Consider the following 22,789-nt stretch of genomic DNA (forward strand, 5'->3'; position numbering starts at 1 on the left):
AGCAGCATAAGAATAAAGTTCACATTTTATTGCAGCTGCAGTTGACAGACTAAATGGTATGGTTTAATATTTATTTATTTTTTTAAAGATACCTTCTCTTAAGAGCAAGAGAACAAATCACAAGCTCAACACGGACAGTCTTTACGATAGAAAAGTTTTAAAAAATAAAATTAAAAAAAAAAAAAACAACAACAAAAACCCCCCAGACATTTAATACAACAAGACGTACAATCTGAATTGTTACATGTCACGATGATAAAGAAAATCAGATAGCAGGTTTACTGAAAGAAACAAGGGAGGAAACAAAATCTTATTTGTCAGATTTCACAGACCTCGCATTTACAAGTATTCATTCTGCAGGTGCTTCGAAAGCAACCTGGAAATGAGGCAGAATCCGATCTAAGAACAGAGCTGAGCAGCTGAGGGCTGAAGCAACAGTGCGGCGAAAAATCCTCTCCAAAACCCAAAATGTAGTCGATTACCCAAGACATGCTGGTTTCCTTTATACTGGGTTTACCCTCGTCACTCTGTATGAGACAATTCCGCTAAAAATAAGCATTGTAGCAGTGTTTACTTTCTGAGAATAAATCATTTCTGACACTGACAACTGTCCTTGGAAGAAAAACAAATCTATTCCTGTAAAGCAAACATTATTTGAGTTACAAGGTTAACGTAGGTTACGAAGGTTAACGAAGGTTAACAAATAATAGAAACGTGTACATTTGGCTTCAGCAAGGGTGGCACCTCACAACAAGTCCTGACCTTCGGGTTACCGTCTGTGTGGAATTCTGCATGTCTCTGTGGGTTTACTCCAAGTTCTCCAGTTTCCTCACGCCTCCCAAAAAAACATGCCGGTAGATCGATTAGCTGAGATGAACTGCCCCATGATACGTGATCTGAAAAGGACCAGTGTCCCATCCAAGATGAAGTCCTGACTCATGCCCAGTGTATCCATCACAGGATCCGGATCCACCATGACACTGACCCTCATAACTGGTTAATTAATGAAAGGTTTCATCAAACGTTTTGTTCTTGAAGCTTACTGTATGAAAATCCAACCATGGTTTTTATGGCAGTCCTGGGATCTGAATTCACAATCTTCTGCTCATAAACTTGGAAACTTAATGACAGAATAAACATTCACCTAAATGCATTCTGAGCAAAACAGAAATATTGAAACACTGACCCATGAAGAAACATTAAGTAACCAGGTTTTTGCTTTAACAATGACATTAAATTACGCATTTTATAGTCTTAGAAACAGCTTAGAAATATGCATTATGCATGAAGGAGAGAAAAAAAAAAAAAATAGTACACGGTATTCCCGCTAGTTTTTTTTTTTTTGCAAGGTGACATTACACCAGAGTTTATAACATATCGTGGAGAGACATATTGCTGCATCATGTCTCCATTTCTTCCGTGGTGTCTTTGAGAGAACTGTCCTCACTGAGCTCGGATGTGGACGGACTATCCAGGAGCGACAGATCTAACGCAGGCAGGGGAGTTCTCCAGAACTGGAAGGAGTTAAACGAACAAAGCTCGTCCTCGTCAGGACGCGTGACCTGTAACAGCACAGGCATAATGCAATTAATGTCATGAAATAGGCAATGCTCAACATCACTAACAACCCACAATCATGTCATGTTTAAAGTCAACAAAATCATTATTTATACCAACGGCGCTGTTTAATTCTCAATTCTGATTGGTCAGAAAGTGTTGAGTAACATTCTATAACAGCTCTGCAAGATAAACCAGTTTTACTTTATCTTTTCTATATGCTCTGCGTGATTTAAACCTAATAATAAACAGACTATGTAAAGAAAAGAAAAAAAAACCCCAACGTGTTTTTATTGATATCGCCAAGATTTCTGAAAGGAATTGCTTATTTAATATTTTTGAAACGAGTCTCCGTTGTCAGCGTAAAGCCATTACTTTAGGTTTTCCACCATGGGAAAGTCAAAGACAGAGGAGTTTACTAGCTGCATTTTTAAAAAAAATTATTTTTAATTCTCTTCAAAAGAAAGAAAAAAAGGCTGGTGGGGGGGGATGACATGTCATTCTGTAATTAATAATAAATGGGACTCGATGGCAAATTGCTGTGGTACAAGAGGATTAAAACTCCACTTTTTGTCTGTCCAACATCCCACCATTGATTAGTTTGCTAGAACAGCACACTCACAACTGTTTTATTCCTTACTGTTGTCTTTTTCAAGATTTAAGATGTATCCGAAGGTTTAAAAATTACCCCTAAGAGTGCTTAAACTGTTTTCATTCAGTATTAAAGTGTGACACTAGTTCACTTTTAGGCAGGGGGGAAGAAATAAAAAAAAAAGCATTACAGCATGAAACATCATGACAATAAATAAAAGTCGCAGAACTAGCCTAAGAACGTGCAACTACTTGTCAGACGGGAACGTATTGCACAACGCTTTGATGTAAACACTGCTGAGAACGAACCACAAAGCTACCACAATTAAGTTTACAAATAACCTTAAATCTTCTTTCTACACAATACCACAGCACTGTTTAATTCGCGTTTCTGATTGGTCAGAAGGTGTTGTGTTAAGAAAAAAACGAAGAGAGAGCCCCCTCGACGTGGAATTCATAGTCGGGAAATTCAGCACTTCTTTACATTTAAATGAGTTATACTGTTTATACGCAAATAGTTTAGATCAATTATGATAGACATATTCGCCTGTAAAATCTATAACACTGACAGAAAATTTCACTGTTTTAAGAAGGAAGAATATATATCACTCATCACAGTCGCTAACAAAAGATGAACATGAAAAGATACCTCACAAAACACTCTTCTTACTTTTTAGTTCTGTCTGTACTTTAGCACTGACCAGATATAAACAGACATTTAGACTAGGTCCCTTAGATCAATGCGCTTGTTCCAAGAAGTGATTGTCACTATAGAAACAACTCACTCGCAGGATCTTGTGTAGCCAACAATCTACGTAACATGATGCGAATAATGTACTGAATTAAAAAGTGACACATTTAAGAAACAGGATATATATAAGTAATATATATATTTTTGATATAGAGGTTTTCCTTCTGTACAAGATGTCTAACATTTATGGAAGGAGTCTCCGGTATCAAGGCACCTTAACAGTTCGCCCACAATGAGAAGGTTTCCAGGACAAAGGAGTTTGTTTTGTTTTAGTTATCTTATTAAATTGAAGAGGGGTTTAAATAAATAAATAAATAAATAAAAACAAAATGGCTGTTTGTAGCATGTGATAACAGGAATTTGTTTAGCAGATCCACAACATTAAATGTATCTGTAAATGGATAAATTTTAAAGAAGTATAACATGTGGATCTCGGATTAATTAAAAATGTTAAACCTCTTGCCGTTATAGGAAAATAACCAGCTTCAGGATTATAACAGTGACTACGTTTACATGGACAGCAGTAATCTAATTATTGACCTTATTCTGAATAAGATAATATTGTGATTAAGGTGTTTACATGAGTCACGTTTAGAATACGCCTTTCATGTTCCCATTTTACATGTTATAGAACATAGATCGATTAACAGCGCACGTCATTACGTCCCTACGCCACGCCGTCCGACATTCCCTCCAGAATTTCATGTCTCGATGTACAGTTGGTCTTCGTTATGGTACCGTATACAGTTTTGGGTGTTTCATTTTTAATTTTATGAAAGTTTCAAGTGCAGTTAATTATTTGTCATGCTATACGTGCAAACATACGACTGCTTGAAGACGTGGGCTGTGTCCAAAACCGCGTACTTATCTACTATATAGTAGCTGAAATACGTGTATCTGCCTACTATATACTGTAGCAGGTAAGTACGCGGTTTGGGACGCAGCCGTGCTCTCGTGTGCTGGCAGACGGTTGAGTGCTGAAGTGTGTGTACATGTCCTGTCGCACAATGCGGTGAAAACTCCCACATAACGTTAATAGTGTGATTAAGGTCTGTACATGTCTCTAATACACTTTGATAACGTGACTGAAACAGCAATACTCCACACGTCTTAATTCGATTTGTGTTTACTTCGAGTATTACTTTAGTCAGATTAAGGTAATCAATAATACGGTTTACATGCTAGATCCTTAATCCGAGTATTGTCTTAATCGGGTTAATATCGGATTATTGTTGTCCATGTAAACGTACTGAGTGTGTCCACATCGCTACATTCACACAACCAGGTGGCTGATTGTTTCCTTTTACTGCACATTTGCAATACTGTTGTATTCCTTCCACACACAAAAAAAACCCAGCTCGAATTAAAACTCCAGCGCCACCGCGAGGTGGAAAGTGTGACCTGACGCATCGGCGAATTAGAAAAACCTTCATATTTTGTTACCAAAACATTGTGTAAGGTCGCCACCTTTGCGCGCTCTTCCGGTTTTGACCCGCTTGCTCGTTTTTTGGACGCCATCTCGCACGTGCGCGAACCGCTCGCGCCTCGGAAGTTTACAGAAACGCACACATCCCCGGTCTCCTTATTCACGCTGTCTGTAGCGTTACTCAGGCTGTCCTCCGGTGTCCCTGTCCTGTCGCGCTGCTCATGATCCTCACAGCATCTCGGTCTCTTTCTGCACCGCTCCCCGATTACAGTGGTGAAGAGTGCAGGCGGAGAGGCGGCGTGCAGCGCGTGCTCTACCTCCGGCGCGTGCTCTACCTCCGGCGCGTGCACTGCCTCCGGCTCGGGCTCTGCATCACACACAGAACGACATTTCATCTTATTCCGAGGAACCTCGTGAAGTGACGAGCTCTCGGCTCTCCGCTTTGTCATCACGTGCAAGAGGCCTCTGGAAAGTTCTACAGCTCTTATTTGTTAATTTAAATGAAAGAAATCCGGGTTAAACACTAAGGAACTGCGTGCACACTGCAACTTCACATCAACTTGTTCAGACTCAAATCACACGTTAGAACTGAGCGCAGCGCCCCCGTGTGTACGGAAGACCGAATAACCACAGCAATAATAACAACAACGTGTGACGGTATTTTAAAAGGAAAACACCATCTTGAACGCATGTCTATATTAAAATAGCCTACTTTTTTTTAAAAAAAATAATAATAAAAAATTATTTAGTGATTCTGTTGCTAATTTGGTTGTTGGTGCTGTATTTCCAAAATTCCTGTGAGCGTTTGTTAGTGCAAACGTGACAGGAAGACATTATTATTAATATTATTATTATTATTATTATTATTATTATTATTATTATTATTATTATCCATCCATCCATTTTCTATACCGCTTATCCTGCAGAAGTTAGTTGTGTCTTGGGTTCAGAAAGTCTCCAAAACTACAATCTGAAGTCACCTAGATCACCACAAGTTGTTTGGAAGGGTTTCAAGAGAAAAGCCTCTACTCTCATCCAAAAACAATCTCAAGCTTATTCAGTTTGCCAGACACTACTGGAACTTCAAATAGGATAGAGATCTATGTTGCACACAGAGAGGTAGCCATTTGGAAATGTATCTCATGTCCACGGTTAAATATGGTGGTGGGTCTTTAATGTTTTGGGGCTGTTTTTCTGCCAGAGGACCTGGACATTTTGTTAGGATACATGGCATCATGGACTCTATCAAATATCAACAGATATTAAATGAAAACCTTACTGTCTCTGCCAGAAAGCTTCAAATGGGCCGTGGGTGGATCTTCCAGCAGGACAATGATCCAAAACATACATCAAAATCAACACAAAAATGGTTTACTGGCCACAAAATCAAAGTCCTGCCATGACCATCCCAGTCTCCTGACTCGAAACCCATAGAAAACCTGTGGGGTGAACTGAAGAGGAGAGTCCAACAGCATGGACCTCGAAATTTGAAGGATCTGGAGAGATTCTGTATGGAGGAACGCTCTCAGATCCCTCGCCATGTATTCTCCAACCTCATCAGGCATTATAGGAGAAGACTCAGAACTGTTAGCTTGGCAAAGGGAGATAGCACAAAGTATTGACTAAAAGGGTGCCAACAATTGTTGCACACATATATTTAACAGATTTTTTAATTTTTTGGATAAACCTGTGTTTTGTTTGCAATTGTTTGATTTCCATGAGAGCAGAGTATTTTTGTGATTTTTTAAACAAAGGATCAAAGGGTTAAACAATAAAGACAATTTTTTCACAGCCTTCTTTGCTCATATTTACCAACGGTGCCAATATTAGTGGAGGGCACTGTATGTGTTACGTAATATTCCTGGAGGACATCTGTAGTAATTATGATCAATTTGTACGTATATTTTTACTTGGGTTTTGGCGAAAGATGATAGAAAAGACTTTTTCCTGGAGTGGCTTTATACCAAAGAAAAAGCACAAAATCTCTTTTCTCACAGGATATAATGCCATCTTTACCAACAAGTCAGGATATAGTATACATTAACTGGGGTCATTTCTAATGGTCGTTTTAAAGAAGTAAGAATTGCATTATTCCACCTCCTCTTGTTAAACCAAGCCAAATAGAGCGTTAATCTCTGGTTATTGACCACTTGACCATATTTCTGCTGGGCATGAATTATTATTATTATTATTATTATTTTAGCTATTTGTACAATATATGCGCTATATATTTGCAAGTAGTGATTTACAAATACATAACTTGCCAAAACAAATTCATCTCCATGGGGCTCCTTGTAGTTTCCACATTTCGACTGGAGGCTACAGTAAGTTTTGAAACTTTCAACAAAAAGTGTTTTATAAGGTATAGAATTTCTCTATACAGTATGCATTTTGTGTATTGTATAGTAAATCCTGCTTGTAACAGCTTTGTCTTTATTAAAGATGAGTCTTTTGCAACTGTGCTAGGAATAATAATAATAATAATAATAATCATTTTATTAATATATATCTTCACACGACAGCATTCAATCATTTATTTCACATTTTGGAAAAGAAAGAAAATGCCTTTATTGTAATAATAATAAAAAAAAGACAATTCTACAGTAAGTTTAAAACAACTTATGTCCTTAGTTCTGTGTAAACTGTTTCCAATTTAGACAGACAAAATATTCTCAAGGCAATAATCATCCAGTGGTCAAATTAACAGAAATGTGAAAAATAAATAACTAAAATTACAACATATTTGGCTGAGTTTCCTCTTGCAATGTGGAGCAGCTCTGAATACCCTCCTGTCTGAAGATCAGTAAAAAAAAATAATTAAATCAACACAATAATGAGATTTTAGGTGAGATTGTTCAGATCAACGGTAAGTGAATCACTGAGGTTATAAAATACTGAAGCACTGTGTGGACATCTAACAGTTACATTAAGCTTTCATGCTGTGTTTCATGGACGTTCATGTCTCATTAGTGTTCGCACATAAACGTCCACGATTTTAAGAAAGCTCTCAACACATCACCAGCATTCTAACACTTTCATGGGTGTTATTTTAGTTTGGTTTCTTTCACATACACAACGGAGCCCTGATACGTCTTCCTCCTCAGTGAGAACAGACTCGGGTGTGGACCGATACGCCTGCCCATTTATATCGACCCACCTGCCCATTTATACAGAATTATCTAAAAGTTTGTTGAAAAGACTCATAAGTGTGAATCAGAGTGAATTTGATATATGGTTCAGTAACTGGCTGACTGACACATAGGGCTCAAAATATAAATCCATGTAAAAAATCTTTCCTTCATTGGTCAGAAATACAGCAATGGAAAAAGGTCATCAACCCTTTACCAAGTGCAAGTACAAATCACAAAAATCACCCCAGAACAAAGAATACATAGCTGGTGCTCTATAACTCATTTGATAATTATGCAATAACTACTTTAAAACATTTTGTGTATCACATTTATATTCTGGGTTTTTTTTTTTGTGACCATCAGACCAAATTTCTGCAGCACCACAGCTCTGTCCTTTGGCTCAGTTTAGCAGCTTACATCTACAAAAAAAAAGCTGCAAACCACCCAAAATACATATACATGTTTGACTGACCATCACACCGATATACGGTTCTTCCCCAAACTGTTGCCACAAAGTTGAAAGCACACAACTATTTAGAATGTCTTTGTATGCTGTAGCGTTAAAATTTCATTTCAATGGAACTACGAGGCCCAAATCCGTTCCTGCATGATGCAATGCCCACGTGCACAATGCAAGCTCCATAAAGACATGGTTTGCCAAGGTTGCAGTAGAAGAACTCGAGTGTTCTGCACAGAGCCCTGACCTCAACCCCACTGAACACCTTTGGGATTAACTGGAACCCAGACCTCCTCACCCAACATCAGCACCTGGCCTCACTAATGCTTGTGTGGCTGAATGAACATAAGTCCCCGCAGCCACGCTCCAAAATCTAGTTGAAAGCTTTCCCAGAAGAGTGGAGCTTATTATAACAGCAAAGGTGGGAATAAATCTGGAACAGGATGCTCTCAAAAGCACATATGAGTCTGGTGGACATACTTTTGGCCATATAACGTATATTAGTCCACACCATAGTGCAATTCTCACCTGCCTAAAGAACTGTACCAGGGTTCCGTTCAAACTGACTAAATTCTGTAAATGTTAAAGCACCCTTAGAGTTGATTTTAGTTGATTTTAGTTGATCAAGAACGTCTTAAGGCAGTGATCAGATGGTCAGGTGGGCACCATTATGGTTGGAGCTAAAGTTTTTTGAAAGGTAGATCTACAGATACAGGGCACATAAAGCATAATGTCAGTGGCCAGTGGATTGTGGTGTGTTCCTGTAATGCACTGCATTCATACGCTAGTTTATCAGTAAAGTGTTCACACTGGGAAATCAGCTGCAATAGCGAGTTGCTTTAACATAAAGTGTAAGGTTAGCTGCGATGTGTAACGTATAAAGGCCAGGCCTTGTGTGCTAAATGTGCTGATTTATATACAGTACCAAGATGTACACTTACTGGGTTGAAACTCAAACTTCAAAGCATATATTTTTTTTATCCATTATTGTCTTAAAGAAGGTGTGGTAAACTGACAAAGTACAGCATTACTGAGTAAAAAGCAGTCTTACTTAGATGGTTTGATCAATGTATCCTAGATCAATGCTATAATTGCTGCTTACATACAGTACCCAGATGTCCTTCATGGATTTTGTTTTGGTGTCCCAATGCTGTTTAACACACTCTTGTCGACTTGGTCTCACCATTTCCCCTCATCTCAATTCCCATCAAATGAGGTCAAGCAAACGAGCAGCCAATCAGGACATCTCCCATCAGAAGTTCAAATCCCAAACACACCAGAAAGAGACATAAGTGACCGGGAGCAGTATATATATATATCTCTCTCTCCAGGCTATCAGCTTCATTCTCTTGTAATATCAGTGGCCACGAGTAACCTGCATCCTGAGGCGAAGTTGACAAAGGTGTGTTTTTTTTTAAGGTACTGAAACACAAAGAAACGTGCAAAAGGGAACAGGGTCTAATCCAATATTCGAGATATTAAAATGGCTAAATGTCTGAAGGCCCTGGTCTTTGAGGTCACGTTGTTGTAGTTTTCTGTACAGAGTTGTTTAGCTCGCCGTCTTTACAGTTACCCGTCTTTTTGTCTTTACAGTGGGAGTTGGAGTGCAGCGCAGCAGGTTTCCGCGCCACGAAGAACACACAGTCGTACAAGTACTTGAGCATAGAGCGCTCGTTCTCCGTGTACGTAGTGAGCACGGACTCTCTCTCCACCTAGCGAGACGGGAAAATCAACGAAAACATTTTACACTTACAGACAACGTATCAGATGTTTACATGCAGCTCACTGGTTTGTATTGCGGTCGTACCTCAAGCTGAAAGCCGCATTTCAAGATGGCGTCCTTCATTTCCTCGTAGCTAAGCTCGATGGACAGTTCGTTGGCCATGTTCTCGAAGTGGTACAGAAGAGGCCCTGTTCAAGGACAAGTTTCATTCAGCACTTTTTAAACAACGCATAGATATTTGACTACACCAATGGTCACCAACCCTGTTCCTGGAGATCCACCTTCCTGCAGGTTTCATCTTAGGCCTGGACAATAATTCAATATCAATATATATTGCGATATAAATTTTTTCAATAACGGTGATCTGGTTTTTAAACACATTTCCGATATTTCGACATACATAAAAACATTAGTCACTGACTGACGTTCATGACGCAGGCATCAGTTCGTTGTATTCAAGCCGAGCAGAAAGAGCAGAACACAATTGGCTACGTGCGTGATGACGTACACCACAGGCATGCAGCCAGCATTCGGCAGTGTTAGGCTAAGCTCCAACGTGGCAAGTTTTAGCTACAAAATGAGTACCCCTGACCGCAATACAAATGTGACTGAGCGAGCTTCCACAAGTGAAGAGAAAGCAGATGAAATAGTTGATAAGAGAGGAAAGACTTATTCAGTGGTATGGAAGTGGTTTGGCTATCTAAGCTCTGACAAACTTCAGGTTTCAGCGCGCTGCAAAATGTGCCGGAGAGTGGTGCCACCTAGCAGCGGGAACACATCAAATCTGTTCCACCATCTGAAGCAGTTCCACCCGATAGAATATTCTGAGAGTCAGAAGATGAGGCATCATAAAGGTTTAAGCCAACCTGTCTCTGAAATATCACCGCCACGCCCATCCCCATCCCCAGCTGTGTCAAAAGAGAAACCGATGCAGCAAACACAGATGGCTGCATTCATGCCTTATGCCAAGCAGTCTAAACGATATAAAGACATTACTAAGGCTGTCACAAACTTTTTGGCTAAGGACATGATGCCGTTTAGTACGGTAGAAAATGTGGGCTTCAGGAAAACGATGTCAGTCATCAACCCCAGATACGAGCTCCCTGGCCGGAAATATTTTTCCTGCACAGCTATACCTACACTTTACGGTGAAGTTAGGGAAAGGGTGGAGCAGAAACTGAAGTCAGTGACATATTTTGCGACCACAGCTGACCTGTGGTCAAGCCGAACCTTGGAACCATACTTGAGCCTGACAGTCCACTTTATTGACCAAGATTGGAAGCTTGTCAGCTTATGCCTCCAGACGGTTTACTTTCCCGAGGATCACACGGGCAAAGCAATTGCAGCCGGACTTACGGATGCGCTCGCCTCTTGGGGGCTCAGCGAGGACCGCCAGGTCTGCATCACCACAGATAGTGGGACCAATATCATCAAAGCCGCGGAGTTGAACAGATGGACAAGACTACAATGCTTCGGGCACCGATTGAACTCTGCTATTGGTAAGTTATACACAGTTAATATACATTTGAGTAATGTGTTAAGTTATTCTGCTTATGGTATGAGAATATATTACTACAATCATTGCAGTAACAAATAGGCGATATGCTTAACACAAAATAGGCCTAAGCTAAACGTAGCTTATCAGTGCTTGTATGTTTTTGATAGCTATTTTTATATTCTTTATATTTGTTTATAGTATGTTTATATTCACAGAATTTTATGCTTGCTGTGTGGTTGTTGCATGCCATGTCATAAGAATTTCATTGAGCATGTGTTATGTGTTATAATGTGCATTTATTTGATAAATAAAACACTTGAGTTGAGGTGCTCTGTGTTGTGTAAGCTATGACTATGGATCCCAAACCCAGACACTAGATATTACTTAGTAGGCTTATAATTTTGAGTAGGTGATTTCATTCCCCCAATTTAAGTGACTGAATAGGCTATTCATTTATTCTTTAGTCAAGACATACATATTTGTATGGATTTATACACACAGCAGTTCTATCAATTAAATTCAAAGGTGTTTTACTGGCATGGAAACAGATGTTTACTTTGCCAAATCAGGTGTGAAATAAAAACAACAAAATGTACATAAGCAGAAGAATTGTGACTTTGATTTAAGAATAATATAAATAAATCAAATTTTATAGTTAAAATACAAATGAGAACTATATATTGCAATATTTTTTTCTCTCTCTGTGTACATAGAAAGTTCACCAAGACAAGCGAGTGGACAGAGCAGTTGGAGTCTGTAAAAAGGTGGTGGCTGCCTTCTCCTACTCCTGGAAGAAGAAACAGGACCTTGCAGCTGCTCAGGAGGAGTATCACTTGCCAAAGCACAAGCTCATCAGTGAAACCCCAACAAGATGGGGCTCCTGTCAACAAATGGTGAAGCGGGTTCTGGAGCAGAAAAGGGCCATCACAGAGGTCCTCTCAAAAGACAAGAAGACCAGGTCGCTGGTTCCTACTTGGCAAGATGTGGACGTTTTAGAGTCTATAGATGCAGCTCTAAGCCCGCTCCTCGAATTCACGGATGCCTTGTCCGGTGAGTCCTATGTCAGTGTGTCATTCCTAAAACCAGTGATGCTTCAGTGATGATCTCTTCAACACCTCCATCGTGAAGGAAGCAGAGGATGACACAGACCTCACCAGGACCATAAAGACAACAGTGATGGGATACCTGAATGAAAAGTATGATGACCCAACCATGGGTGATCTACTTGACATGGCATGCCTCGTTGACCCAAGATTCAAACTTCAGTACACTCAGGAGGAGAAGAGAGAATACATCAAAGAGAAAGCTGTGTTGGAGATGCTGAAGGGAGAGAGAGCTGTTGTGGTAAGGGAAGAGGAGTCCAGAGAAGAAGCCATGGGAGATGCTTCTGCAGCAGTGACACCAGCCAAGAAAACAAAGCGGTCTCTGGCTAGCTTTTTTCAAACAGGTCCACCACTACCAACACAGAAGGCTTGAGTGTACAGCAGGCAGTTGAGAGGGAGCTCAGCAACTACCTTCTGTCTCCAAATGCTGACAATGACTCAAATTCTCTGGATTGGTGGAAAGTCTCTCATAAGAACTTCCCCAGAGTAGGACAACTGGCAAAACATTACTTGTGTATTCAAGCCACAAGCTCCCCCTCAGAGAGGGTTTTTAGTACAGGTGGCAACATTGTCACATGTAAAAGGGCATCTTTGAAGCCAGATAATGTAGACCAGCTTGTATTTCTTGCCAGAAACCTTCTAGAGCCTGTCATAGGGTGTCATCAACCCCCAACAATGTCCCTGCCCCAGCAACGTGTTCTTGTTATTGCTCACACTTTCTGTTTTCTTCAGCAACTCTGAGCATTTTTCTTTTTTTTTTTTTAATCCTGGCTGAAGCACTTTTATTTCAATCTATAAGAATAAAATAATCAGCCTATGTTGTAGTTTAAAGTTAAAGATATTAATATTGACAAAGGTGAGAGTTTCATGTTTATTTGATGGTGATTTCAAATTTCTTGTTTGTATGAAGGTTAAATCCAAATAAAAAGGTAAACATTAATTTATTTGTGCCGTTTTTATTTCTAAATTATTATATAGTTTTATAGGAGGAGGTTTCATAGACTTGGCGAATTCATTTTACAGAAGTTTGAAGGTACAGACATCCGTTGTGGGCGTCCTTGGCAGTTTTTCTGAGGATTTATATTGTTCATATCGATATCGAAGTCATATCGTATCGACCGAAATTAAGAAATATATCGTGATATACATTTTGGCCATATCTTCCAGCCCTATTTCATCTCCAACCAAAATCTAACACATCTATTTTAGTTGATCAAGAACTTCTTAAGGCAGTGATTAGATGGTCAGGTGGGCACGATTATGGTTGAAGCCAAAGTCTTTAGAAATGTAGATCTCCAGATACAGGGTTGGTGACCACTGCTCTACACTATGTACGTACAATGAGTAAATATTTTATTCTGCATATTAACTAGATCAAAAATCAGTAGCCCGGGCTCAAGGAGCTTTTAACTTTTAACCCTATGAGCTAGCTAATGAATTTATGATTTATCCACCTCTGCATACACATATAAAAACCAGCACCACGCAGCTCGGGAAGCTTTAAATTATTATTGATAAGATTAATAAAAACCTTTTAAAGTTCGAGATATAATACTGAAGTCAACTGGAACTCACCCAGATTGATCCACACTCCACCAGGTTTGAGAATATTCCAGATGGTCTCTATATATTCAAGGACGTTGTGGGCGGTGTCGATGAAGAAGCAGGTGGCGACGCAATCCCACGTGTCTGATGAAAAAAATTATATATTTTTTAAAATCTCTAACGTGAATGCAATTAAATATAATTGAAATAATTATGCCACCAATGTTACGCTATTAGGATATACTGATACATAATCACAAGAAAAAAAATCTTGAAAAACAAAAAGAAAAAAAAACATCCTTTAAAATATCCTACATGATTTTTTTTTTTTTTTTTTTAAAGTTACAGTTTAAAAGCATGAAGGCTTAGTAGATACCATGTTAAAGGCAACACTGCATTACACAGTTACTGTGAATTTACGACTCACTCGACTCCGTATAGACTTCCAGGAAATCACCGGCAGTCATGGAGAAGTCGGAATCGGGCGGGAGACTGTGGGGGTTAATATCCGGGAAGGTCACAGCTCTCGTCTGGTCTCCAGACATCTTGTTGTTGCTGAACTGGTGAATCCAAGGATACAAGGTCATAGCATTCTCCTCCTCGCACCTGAGCATATGGGAGAGTTCAGGGTCAGTCTCACTTCAAGTTTGCTCATTTCCTCAGGTAACAAGACAAGGAGCCTGAATCTGTCAGATTTTTTTTTGTCAGGGTCTAGATCATGCTCTTGAGAAAGCACAAAGCATTAAAGAATTTTTTACATTGAAGAAAACTTATAGTTACAGCTTTACCTTTGTTTCTGTTTTTATCCATTTCTATGGAGCACCCACCATGGAAGTCCTTGTGTAAGTTATTATTATAGAAATTATAATTTATTAGATCATGAACATTCATATAAACCTGTGATTTGCCTTATAGCTGGAACTGTAATGACCCACCCTCTGACCAATCAAAATTAAGAACTCACCATCACTGGTATAACAGATTTATAAAACAGACTATCATCTGGTCCACTCCTATTCTGATAACAGCATCACCTCAAGGTTTGTCTGACACCTTTGTACCTGTTAAGGACGAAGTTGGAGGAGAAAAGCATGAAGAAGCTCCACTCATTCCCCTGGCAGGAGTAACCGAGGCAGGCGATTTCCCAGGCTAGACGGCCCAGACCAGCTCCAGGAACCAGCACCCTCACCTCGGAGACGTCACTGTGGTGAAATGATTCGTCAGCTTGGATTTGAGAATTCTGATTTCTCAAATACGATTCCGCATCAAGAGATAGCACGTCTGAATCCTGACGACTCTCTGTTGACTGCGCAAATCCTCGGGAAGGTGAGGACATCCGAATAATGCCTCTGATGCATTACATTGTGCTTACACCCCCAAAACACCTGCAATATTCTGCCTTCGCGTCATACGTTAAACTCTGACTGGATTTTCATTTTCACTCAACAGCAGCAGCATATATATATATATATATATATATATATATATATATATATATATATATATATATATATATATATATATATATATATGACATTAAAAACTTTCATAAATAAGTTTAACAACATTACCAACTATGGTTTCTGGTTAAGAGGCAAGATAAGGCATTTTAATTTAAGTTGTACTATATTAATCTGATCCACTGGTAATGCATTGTGATACACCGGATCATGACGTTTGCTGTAGTGTGAGCTGGCTGGCAATGCCATGTTTGCGCATGTAAAAATCATAAACGCACCACTTTTCGGGAGGAAACTGTTTTTGTATCTCCTCAATGATGGGCATGTAGCAGGAATCTCTCTCCGCTTTGCCTGCTTCACTCCAGTCCCGCACAAACTGCTTAATGGTGGACTTCAGCTTGTCCATGTCGAACGTGGAACATGGCCCGGCTCTCCTCATGTTGTCCTTCCAACAGGAAATAACGTTCAGCAGAGCAAAAGAAAAAGGATAAACTAAATGCCTGCTTCGAGCATCCCGTTCAAAATAACACGTATGAAAGCAGTGATGAGTATCTGCTGAAGTTGAAGTCGTTATGTAACTGAAATCTTACTTGGGATTCACCTACATCCTCGTCATACTCCATGTTCTCGAACATGTGCGTGCAGTTCTGGACGATGGCCTGCAGGACTTCGTGGTTACACTCCATGCAGCGGCGGATCTCAGCCAGCTTATCCAGGAAGCCGGAGAGGAGCTGCTGATGGCGGCGAGGAAGACTGCGGAACTGCCTCTCGCACCGTTTCAACCGCTCCTCAACATGGGTCCTGGTTCAGAGAGAGAGAGAGAGAGAGAGAGAGACACACACACACAGATGGCAAAATTATGGAAATAGGTTAAGACATGTCTAGGATCTGAGGTTTGCACTCAACATATGAGGCTAATTTAACAAGTGATGGACTACTGTAGTTACCAGCACTATGCACAGTGAAAGCCGAAATCATTACACGTTCACCTCATAAGACATATCTCTTCCAACCCACACCCACAGGGCATGCTGTTACAAGAAAATAATCAACAGCAGGGTAGTGTGATAAGGACTGACGCAAGGAGGAGTTACTGTTACCCCCAACAAAGCTGATTATTTTCCTATAACAGCATATCTTGCACGGTTTTATTCCTCTAATACCACAGTGATTTACCAACAATTACAATTTATTTATTCATTAATGAAAGACATGCCATGTTTTATAACTGTTGTGAAAAATCCAGGAGACAAGTTAGTTCCTGTTACCGCTTACTTTATAGCAGCTATGAACAGTTGTTCCCTCACCAGCCTCTCTTTTTTTTCCTCTCCCTAAAAGTTGAAAAGACAAAAATAAAAGACTTTCCCATGGTGGAAAACTTACTGACTGTTACAAAGTGCTGACACCGGAGACTCCTTCCATAAAATGTTAAATAAAGGTCTCCTTATGGAAAGGTTCACCATTCCAATGATGATTATTTTTACCTTTGTTAATTAACAACAGGTTTTTATGTCTATTTCTTTATTATTGGCTTTAAATCGTGCCATAAAAGTCCCTGCGAATTTCCTGTTACTATAGAAATGATAAAGTATTAGAAAAAGCGCATTAATATAAACTTGTGAGTTGCCTTGCAGCTGGAACTACTTTCAGAGCTGGTACCGTGGGAATTAATCAACTGAGCATTCAACGGCGACGTGCTTATGGTTGTTTATTATATTATAACACTTCGTTTAACCTTTTTACGCAAAATGAAGCTTAACTAACAAGAACGTTATTATTATTATTAACTGTATGTTTTCCTATATTATTATAAAGTTCATTCTTACTAACTAGTTCAAAAAGCTAGCTTACTTCAAACTTAAACTAAACTGGATCACAAATTAAACTCTATTACTCATAAAGTCCACTAGGTAGGCTGCACAAGTCATTAGCTTAGAGCCTAAATAGTGCACCTGAATAGGGAGAGTGGAGCCGTTTGGGATGCAGCCAGAGGAAACGGTACTCTGAGCTATTCGCGGTTTCAAGCTAAACATGAGGCGAGTCCGTACATTTCAAGCGGCTAAAATATTCGCAGATATTCCCAACATTTGATCAAATTAACGAGTGATTTTTTTATTACTAGTATAAATATAGACAAAGTGACGTTTTCCTTTGTTTAGCCTGCCAGCTAACAGCCTAGCAAGGACTTGAGGGGTAAACAACATGGCGAATGAGCTACCTGTAATATCTAAATGCGTTGATAATTTTCCAGAAGTGTTGTCTTTCCAGTCTCGCGTCTTCCTCCGGGGAATATTTGATTCTCCCTCGGTACAGATAGGGTTCCTCTCGGTTTGGGTCTGCAGATTCAGTGCCCATGCTGCTGTCGGCCATTGCAGACGGATCAACAGAGCAGACTCTTATAATCAATATCAGAGACCATCGATGTGCGGCGCTATGGACTGACCTCAGAAATACATCCCGAATATTCGTGTTACAGTCAGTCAGTGTGAATAACAGGTTCAAATCCTTTAAAAAACTTTTTTTTAAAATAATAATTAAATAATATTCTACTGTATAGCCCTTTCCCAGAATTTAAAACACATTGCGTGGCTACTCTCAGTGATACCTGAACAGGTGGATGTCATAGCAAACTGATATGTTCCATCCATCTTCTATACCGCTTATCCTTTTCAGGGTCACGGGGAACCTGGAGCCTATCCCAGGAAGCATCAGGCACAAGGCAGGGTACACCCTGGACAGGGTGCCAATCCATCGCAGGGCACACAATCACACACACACACTCATTCATACACTACGGACACTTTAGACATGCCAATCAGCCTACCATGCATGTCTTTGGACTGGGGGCGGAAACCGGAGTACCCGGAGGAAACCCCCGCAGCACGGGGAGAACATGCAAACTCTGCAAACACAGAGCCGCGGGAATCGAAACCCCAACCCTGGCAGCATGAGGCGAACATGCTAACCACTAAGCCACCATGCGCCTGATATGTTGAAGAAGAAAAAAAAGAGAGGGTCTGGTCTTTTAGGTGATACTACTACTACTGCATTCGACTAAAACTCTTTTTATACAGTTTTAAAATGACCATGTCTCTTTTCAGGTATAAGACGAGTCTTGATACTGCTACTATACTACTAATAATAATAGTGCTGCATTCGACTAAAACTCTTTTTATACAGTTATAAAATGACCATGTCTCTTTTCAGGTATAAGACGAGTCTTGAAGTGTCTCTGTATAGAAGTATTATTCTATGTACTATACCAGGGGTTCCCAAACTTTTCCAGGGCAAGGCCCCCCAAATGGTATTAACATTTGACTGAGGCCCCCCTTTTGCAAGATGTCTTTAAAACACATAAAAAATACAGACTTCTGAATATATCCCCCTTTTTTCTTTATTAATAATTACTTCTTACATCTTTACATTACATTAGGAATTGATTGTGTGTGTGTGTGTGGTTGTCTGAGTGAGAATTTTTTTTTCAACCCAAATTGTTGAGGCGCCCCGGGCGCCTCCTGGTGGCCCCCTAGGGGGCCACGGCCACCACTTTGAAAACCACTGTACTATACTACAATACACTACTGAGGTGTCGTTCATGAATGATTTGTTTATTTTGAACAAATCTTTGATATGATTCGGGCACAACGAGTTGTCTCAGAGAGTGATTCGTTCATTTTTGACCACGCATCCTCATAGGTTCTGTACAGGAAACGGAATTGATTAGTTAACGTCTCGAGTCTTCGGGTTCGAGTCGTTCGTTCATCACGTCACAGCCCCACTGCATTCAGAATATGGGGCGATCCCGGGATGAATGAACGACTCAAACACGAAGACTTGAGACGTGAACATTTCTGTTTCTTTTTCTGTGTCTGTTTCTGCGTCTGTTCCCCGGAATCATTTCTGTTTCCGGGGAACAGACATATCCCAGATAGCAAAATTTGTCTGGCTCACTCGTGAGCCACATACTTGCTTTAGTTCTGGCCCAGTATATGCCTGGGTCTCTGGCCCAAAACTGGCCCTCACACTGTAAAGTGACATATTGTTTTATGTGGCCCGGGTCTGACCCAGACGCTGTAAGACAGATCTGGCTGAGAGTCGGCTTGGTCCCCGGGCCAGATGTGGCCCAGAAACTGCTAAATATACTTAATTTTAACAGGGAAACACAAATTCAACAATTTAATAAGATTAAGGGCTTTTATTAAACATTAACAAACAGACTACAATATGAACATTTATTAACACACTTTTAAAAACAACAAAATAACAAATAAATATATTTACAGTATATTTAAAGACAAAACAAATTCTCTCACACACACCCAGACCCAGCTACCAACACACACACACACACACACACACAAATAAATTCAACCACTTAAAAACATCAAGGACTTTTATGAACAATTAAAAAAAAAATACAATATGAATATTTATTAACAAATAACAAAATAAGTCAAACAAATATATTTACATTTTGCAAAGAAAAGACATATAGAGAACATACTGTTGTGGTCATAAGTTTACATACCACTTGCAGAATCTACAAAATCTTAATACTTTTAACAAAATAAGATTGATCATAAAAATCCCATGTTTTTTTATTTAGTTCTGTCCTGAATAAACTATTTCACATAACAGATGTTTACATATAGTCCACAAGACAATAGCTGAGTTTATAAAAATTACCCCATTCAAAAGTTTACATACCCTTGATTCTTAATACCGTGTGTCATTACCTGGATGATCCACGACTGTGTTTATGATTTGTGATAGTCGAAACCACTTGAAGCATTAATTGTGTTGAACTATTTCAATTGCTTTTGTTTGATTTGTTCATTGCAAACAGTAAGAATGTAAATTTTGACAATAAACCTGATTTGCAATGGGAGTTTAATCATTTTGATTGCAACTGTATATTATAGTATTATATTATAGCATAATATACACTTTTTGTTTGCTTGAAAATAAATATATTATAATGAAATAAATAGTTCAGTTATTAATTTAAAGAATTAAAAAGAATACAATGCTTTTTGTTGGGGAAATAAAAACATGTTTTCAGTGTAATGTCAACAATATAAGAAAATGGATTCCATTCTTATGCTGTTAAGTAAACACAGTAATAATTTGACATGCATTTGGTGTTTGTTTTCAGTTAGGCCAAATGAAAATATGTCAATTTAATGCATTTAGGTGGACAAGAAGCTTTATACTATAGCACTGATAGTTGTAATATACATAGATAATCTATATATTATGACTCTAGATGTGATTGTGTTCGTGTAGTTATATGACAGCTAATAGTCAGTTTAGAGACAGTAGGAGAGTATCATTATGATCAATAATGAAATGAATTGTTGCAGTCTGGGCTTATGAACATTATAAAAAGAGCAGATTTACATCATTTATAATTGGATGATTATGGTGAAGGCGTCTGCTGGACATTTCAGCACTTTCCTGTTCTGAAGAATGGATGATGATGACGAGGGAACTTGAGCATGTTCTGGAGTGAGTTCTGTCACTATGACAACAGAACAACAGAAGAAGCCACTGTAATGAGGTGAAGAACAGTAGGCGGAGTTTCTGTTGATTTGAATTTTCTAATGGACACGTGGTTTTAACCGAGTTCAGAGCTACAATGCAGCGTTTAATGAATTTCGCTCGCTCTCAGGTGGCAGATCTTCCACCGCGCCCCCTGCTGTATACGGCTGGAGCTGCAGCCGCGGCCGCAGGAGTTTATTATTATATTAGGAAGCGTGGCGATGGAGAGAGAACAGCGGAGCCCGCGTACACAACTATCACAGAGGGTACACCATCTCTCTCTCTCTCTCTCTCTCTCTCTCTCTCCTTACAGTTTAATTCTCTCTGTTTTTATATAAGCCATATTTCACTTAAGTAGAGTTTTTTTCAGTTCTTTAATATCAGAGTGCATTTAACCAAAGTTTGATTTTCTGTGTAAAAAAAGAGCTCCGGAAGGATCTGAGCTGGAAACTTGTGAGGGTATGAAATGTAAAGTGTAGCAGAAGTAATTAATGTGTGTAATAGAGACTGCGCTGACTGCATGGTGATGTGATGTTTTGCTACTGGTTTGTATTTAGATCCAGCACAGACCCAGCTCCCTTTAGTAGATTCTTTGCTGGATCCAGGCTTGATGTCTGATGTGGATGGAGTCAGTGTCAAACAGACTGACAGCGCTGTCCCTCAGGTACTCACCAAACACACCACAACACAACAAGCCTTTTTGATGTCTAAGCTAGCTCATTATACTGATATTATAACTAGCAAATCACCATGAGTGAACAAAGTGATGGCATTAACCAAAGCAGCTAACACTAGCCAAATTTCATAATAATAATAATTTACTATTGACTGTATGACCTTAGCTAACACTGAAAGTAGCTTGGTAAGATCAGACAGTCTCTCCTTTTTTAAATAAACTCCACTGAGAGAATGAGCAGAGGATAAAAGAACTCCATTCAGATGGGTAGCTTACTGCAGGTATCAGAGCCAGATGATCAACATGGAATGTAGGTTGTGTTGAGTGTAAATGTTAACTGCAGTATACCAGTATATTTTCAGTACATTAGCTACTTATGCTTACATTACTTTGACTAAAATGACAGATAATGTTAGCTGTTGCTGAAACTGAGTTTTGGTGTATCGGTTCATGTTTAGACAGACGCCCGTGCTCTCAACACCTTTATTCTTTTACACCTGCTCCTAGTACACTGATTTTTTTTATCAGTGTATTTAAATTAAGGGCAGACGTTCCCCTTAAGTAAAATATGTACCTTTAATAGGTAAATAAAGGCAGGTTTATGTTAAACTCATGTATTCATTCTAGCTTAGTCAGCTTTTTTGGTGACATTTTGTCCATAAAACATTTGAAGCTGTTTTGATGAGTGATGAGTTAAAAAGTTTTGGTTGTTGAACGTGCATCTGTTTATGATTGAGAAGTCCGACATAATGGCGCAGATGAGCACGCTACGAGACTCAGTGCAGCAGCTGGAGGAAGAGCTCTCTGAGAGACGCAGGATCTTTGACAAGATAAGGAGGGTAACTGTGAAAATCCTTGCAATAAGCAGTTCCTTTAGAAATAATGTGAGGATGTAAAAAAATATATAGATATTTTTAGTATAAGATGCTAATTTATTTATTGTAGATGTGACCATTTAGCTACTACTCTCATCTACTGAGATGAGAGTACTACAATGAGATGAGAGCAGAGAGTAGTAGTTTTTTTCCTCTCACTATGTTATTACACTGGTTGTATTTTGATCTTCCTCCACGTGACTGTTGGTTTATATTGACATGTGGTGTTTTGTTGTGATTCTAGTCTCATCTCTGCCCCTTTCTCCACCCATGTAATTGGAGTATATTCTGATTGTACTCACCTGTTATCTCTGTAGCCCTTGATTAATTTGTCTGTTCATATATACATGGGTGCTTGCAAGTTTGTGAACCCTTTAGAATTTTCTGTATTTCTGCATATATATGACAAAAGTATGTGAACCTCTAGGATTAGCAGTTCATTTGATGGTGAAAGT

General features: G+C 39.2%; 2 protein-coding genes across 5 annotated transcripts; both read right to left on the minus strand.

The window, feature by feature from the left end:
* Nucleotides 1–5: 5 nt before the first annotated feature.
* wu:fa19b12 (uncharacterized protein LOC560551 homolog) lies at nt 6–5,021 on the minus strand. Of its 2 annotated transcripts, none has more exons than XM_053653773.1 (2): nt 4,343–5,021; nt 6–1,562 (listed from the first exon to the last, which is right to left on the minus strand). In XM_053653773.1, the coding sequence occupies exons 1-2, from the start codon at nt 4,772–4,774 to the stop codon at nt 1,401–1,403; spliced, it is 594 nt and encodes a 197-aa protein (XP_053509748.1). In that variant the 5' UTR covers nt 4,775–5,021; the 3' UTR covers nt 6–1,400. The 2 variants fall into 2 exon arrangements, with proteins under 2 accessions (XP_053509748.1, XP_053509749.1); XM_053653774.1 differs by having other exon boundaries at nt 4,367–5,016.
* Nucleotides 5,022–6,449: 1,428 nt separating this feature from the next.
* carnmt1 (carnosine N-methyltransferase 1) lies at nt 6,450–17,672 on the minus strand. Of its 3 annotated transcripts, XM_053610512.1 has the most exons (9): nt 17,461–17,549; nt 16,518–16,573; nt 15,833–16,043; nt 15,521–15,687; nt 14,844–14,984; nt 14,210–14,388; nt 13,813–13,926; nt 9,721–9,824; nt 6,451–9,625 (listed from the first exon to the last, which is right to left on the minus strand). In XM_053610512.1, the coding sequence occupies exons 3-9, from the start codon at nt 15,926–15,928 to the stop codon at nt 9,431–9,433; spliced, it is 996 nt and encodes a 331-aa protein (XP_053466487.1). In that variant the 5' UTR covers nt 15,929–16,043; nt 16,518–16,573; nt 17,461–17,549; the 3' UTR covers nt 6,451–9,430. The 3 variants fall into 3 exon arrangements, with proteins under 3 accessions (XP_053466485.1, XP_053466488.1, XP_053466487.1); XM_053610510.1 differs by lacking the exon at nt 16,518–16,573 and having other exon boundaries at nt 6,450–9,625; nt 17,461–17,672; XM_053610513.1 differs by lacking the exon at nt 17,461–17,549 and having other exon boundaries at nt 6,450–9,625; nt 16,518–16,569.
* Nucleotides 17,673–22,789: the final 5,117 nt, after the last annotated feature.

Source organism: Ictalurus furcatus, chromosome 22 (genome assembly GCF_023375685.1).
Source record: "Ictalurus furcatus strain D&B chromosome 22, Billie_1.0, whole genome shotgun sequence".
Lineage (NCBI taxonomy): Eukaryota > Metazoa > Chordata > Actinopteri > Siluriformes > Ictaluridae > Ictalurus > Ictalurus furcatus.

What these genes read in the sequence shown, in the direction of transcription:
- wu:fa19b12 (XM_053653773.1), bottom strand. Translation starts at nt 4,774, where the DNA reads ATGACAAAGCGGAGAGCCGAGAGCTCGTCACTTCACGAGGTTCCTCGG. An exon ending in CGACCTTACACAATGTTTTG is followed by an intron (nt 1,563 to 4,342) that starts GTAACAAAATAT and finishes GTGCTGTTACAG; the next exon opens with GTCACGCGTCCTGACGAGGA.
- carnmt1 (XM_053610510.1), bottom strand. Translation starts at nt 17,612, where the DNA reads ATGGCCGACAGCAGCATGGGCACTGAATCTGCAGACCCAAACCGAGAG. An exon ending in TCCAACTTCGTCCTTAACAG is followed by an intron (nt 14,389 to 14,843) that starts GTACAAAGGTGT and finishes CCATATGCTCAG; the next exon opens with GTGCGAGGAGGAGAATGCTA. An exon ending in GGAAGTCTATACGGAGTCGA is followed by an intron (nt 13,927 to 14,209) that starts GTGAGTCGTAAA and finishes TTTTTTCATCAG; the next exon opens with ACACGTGGGATTGCGTCGCC.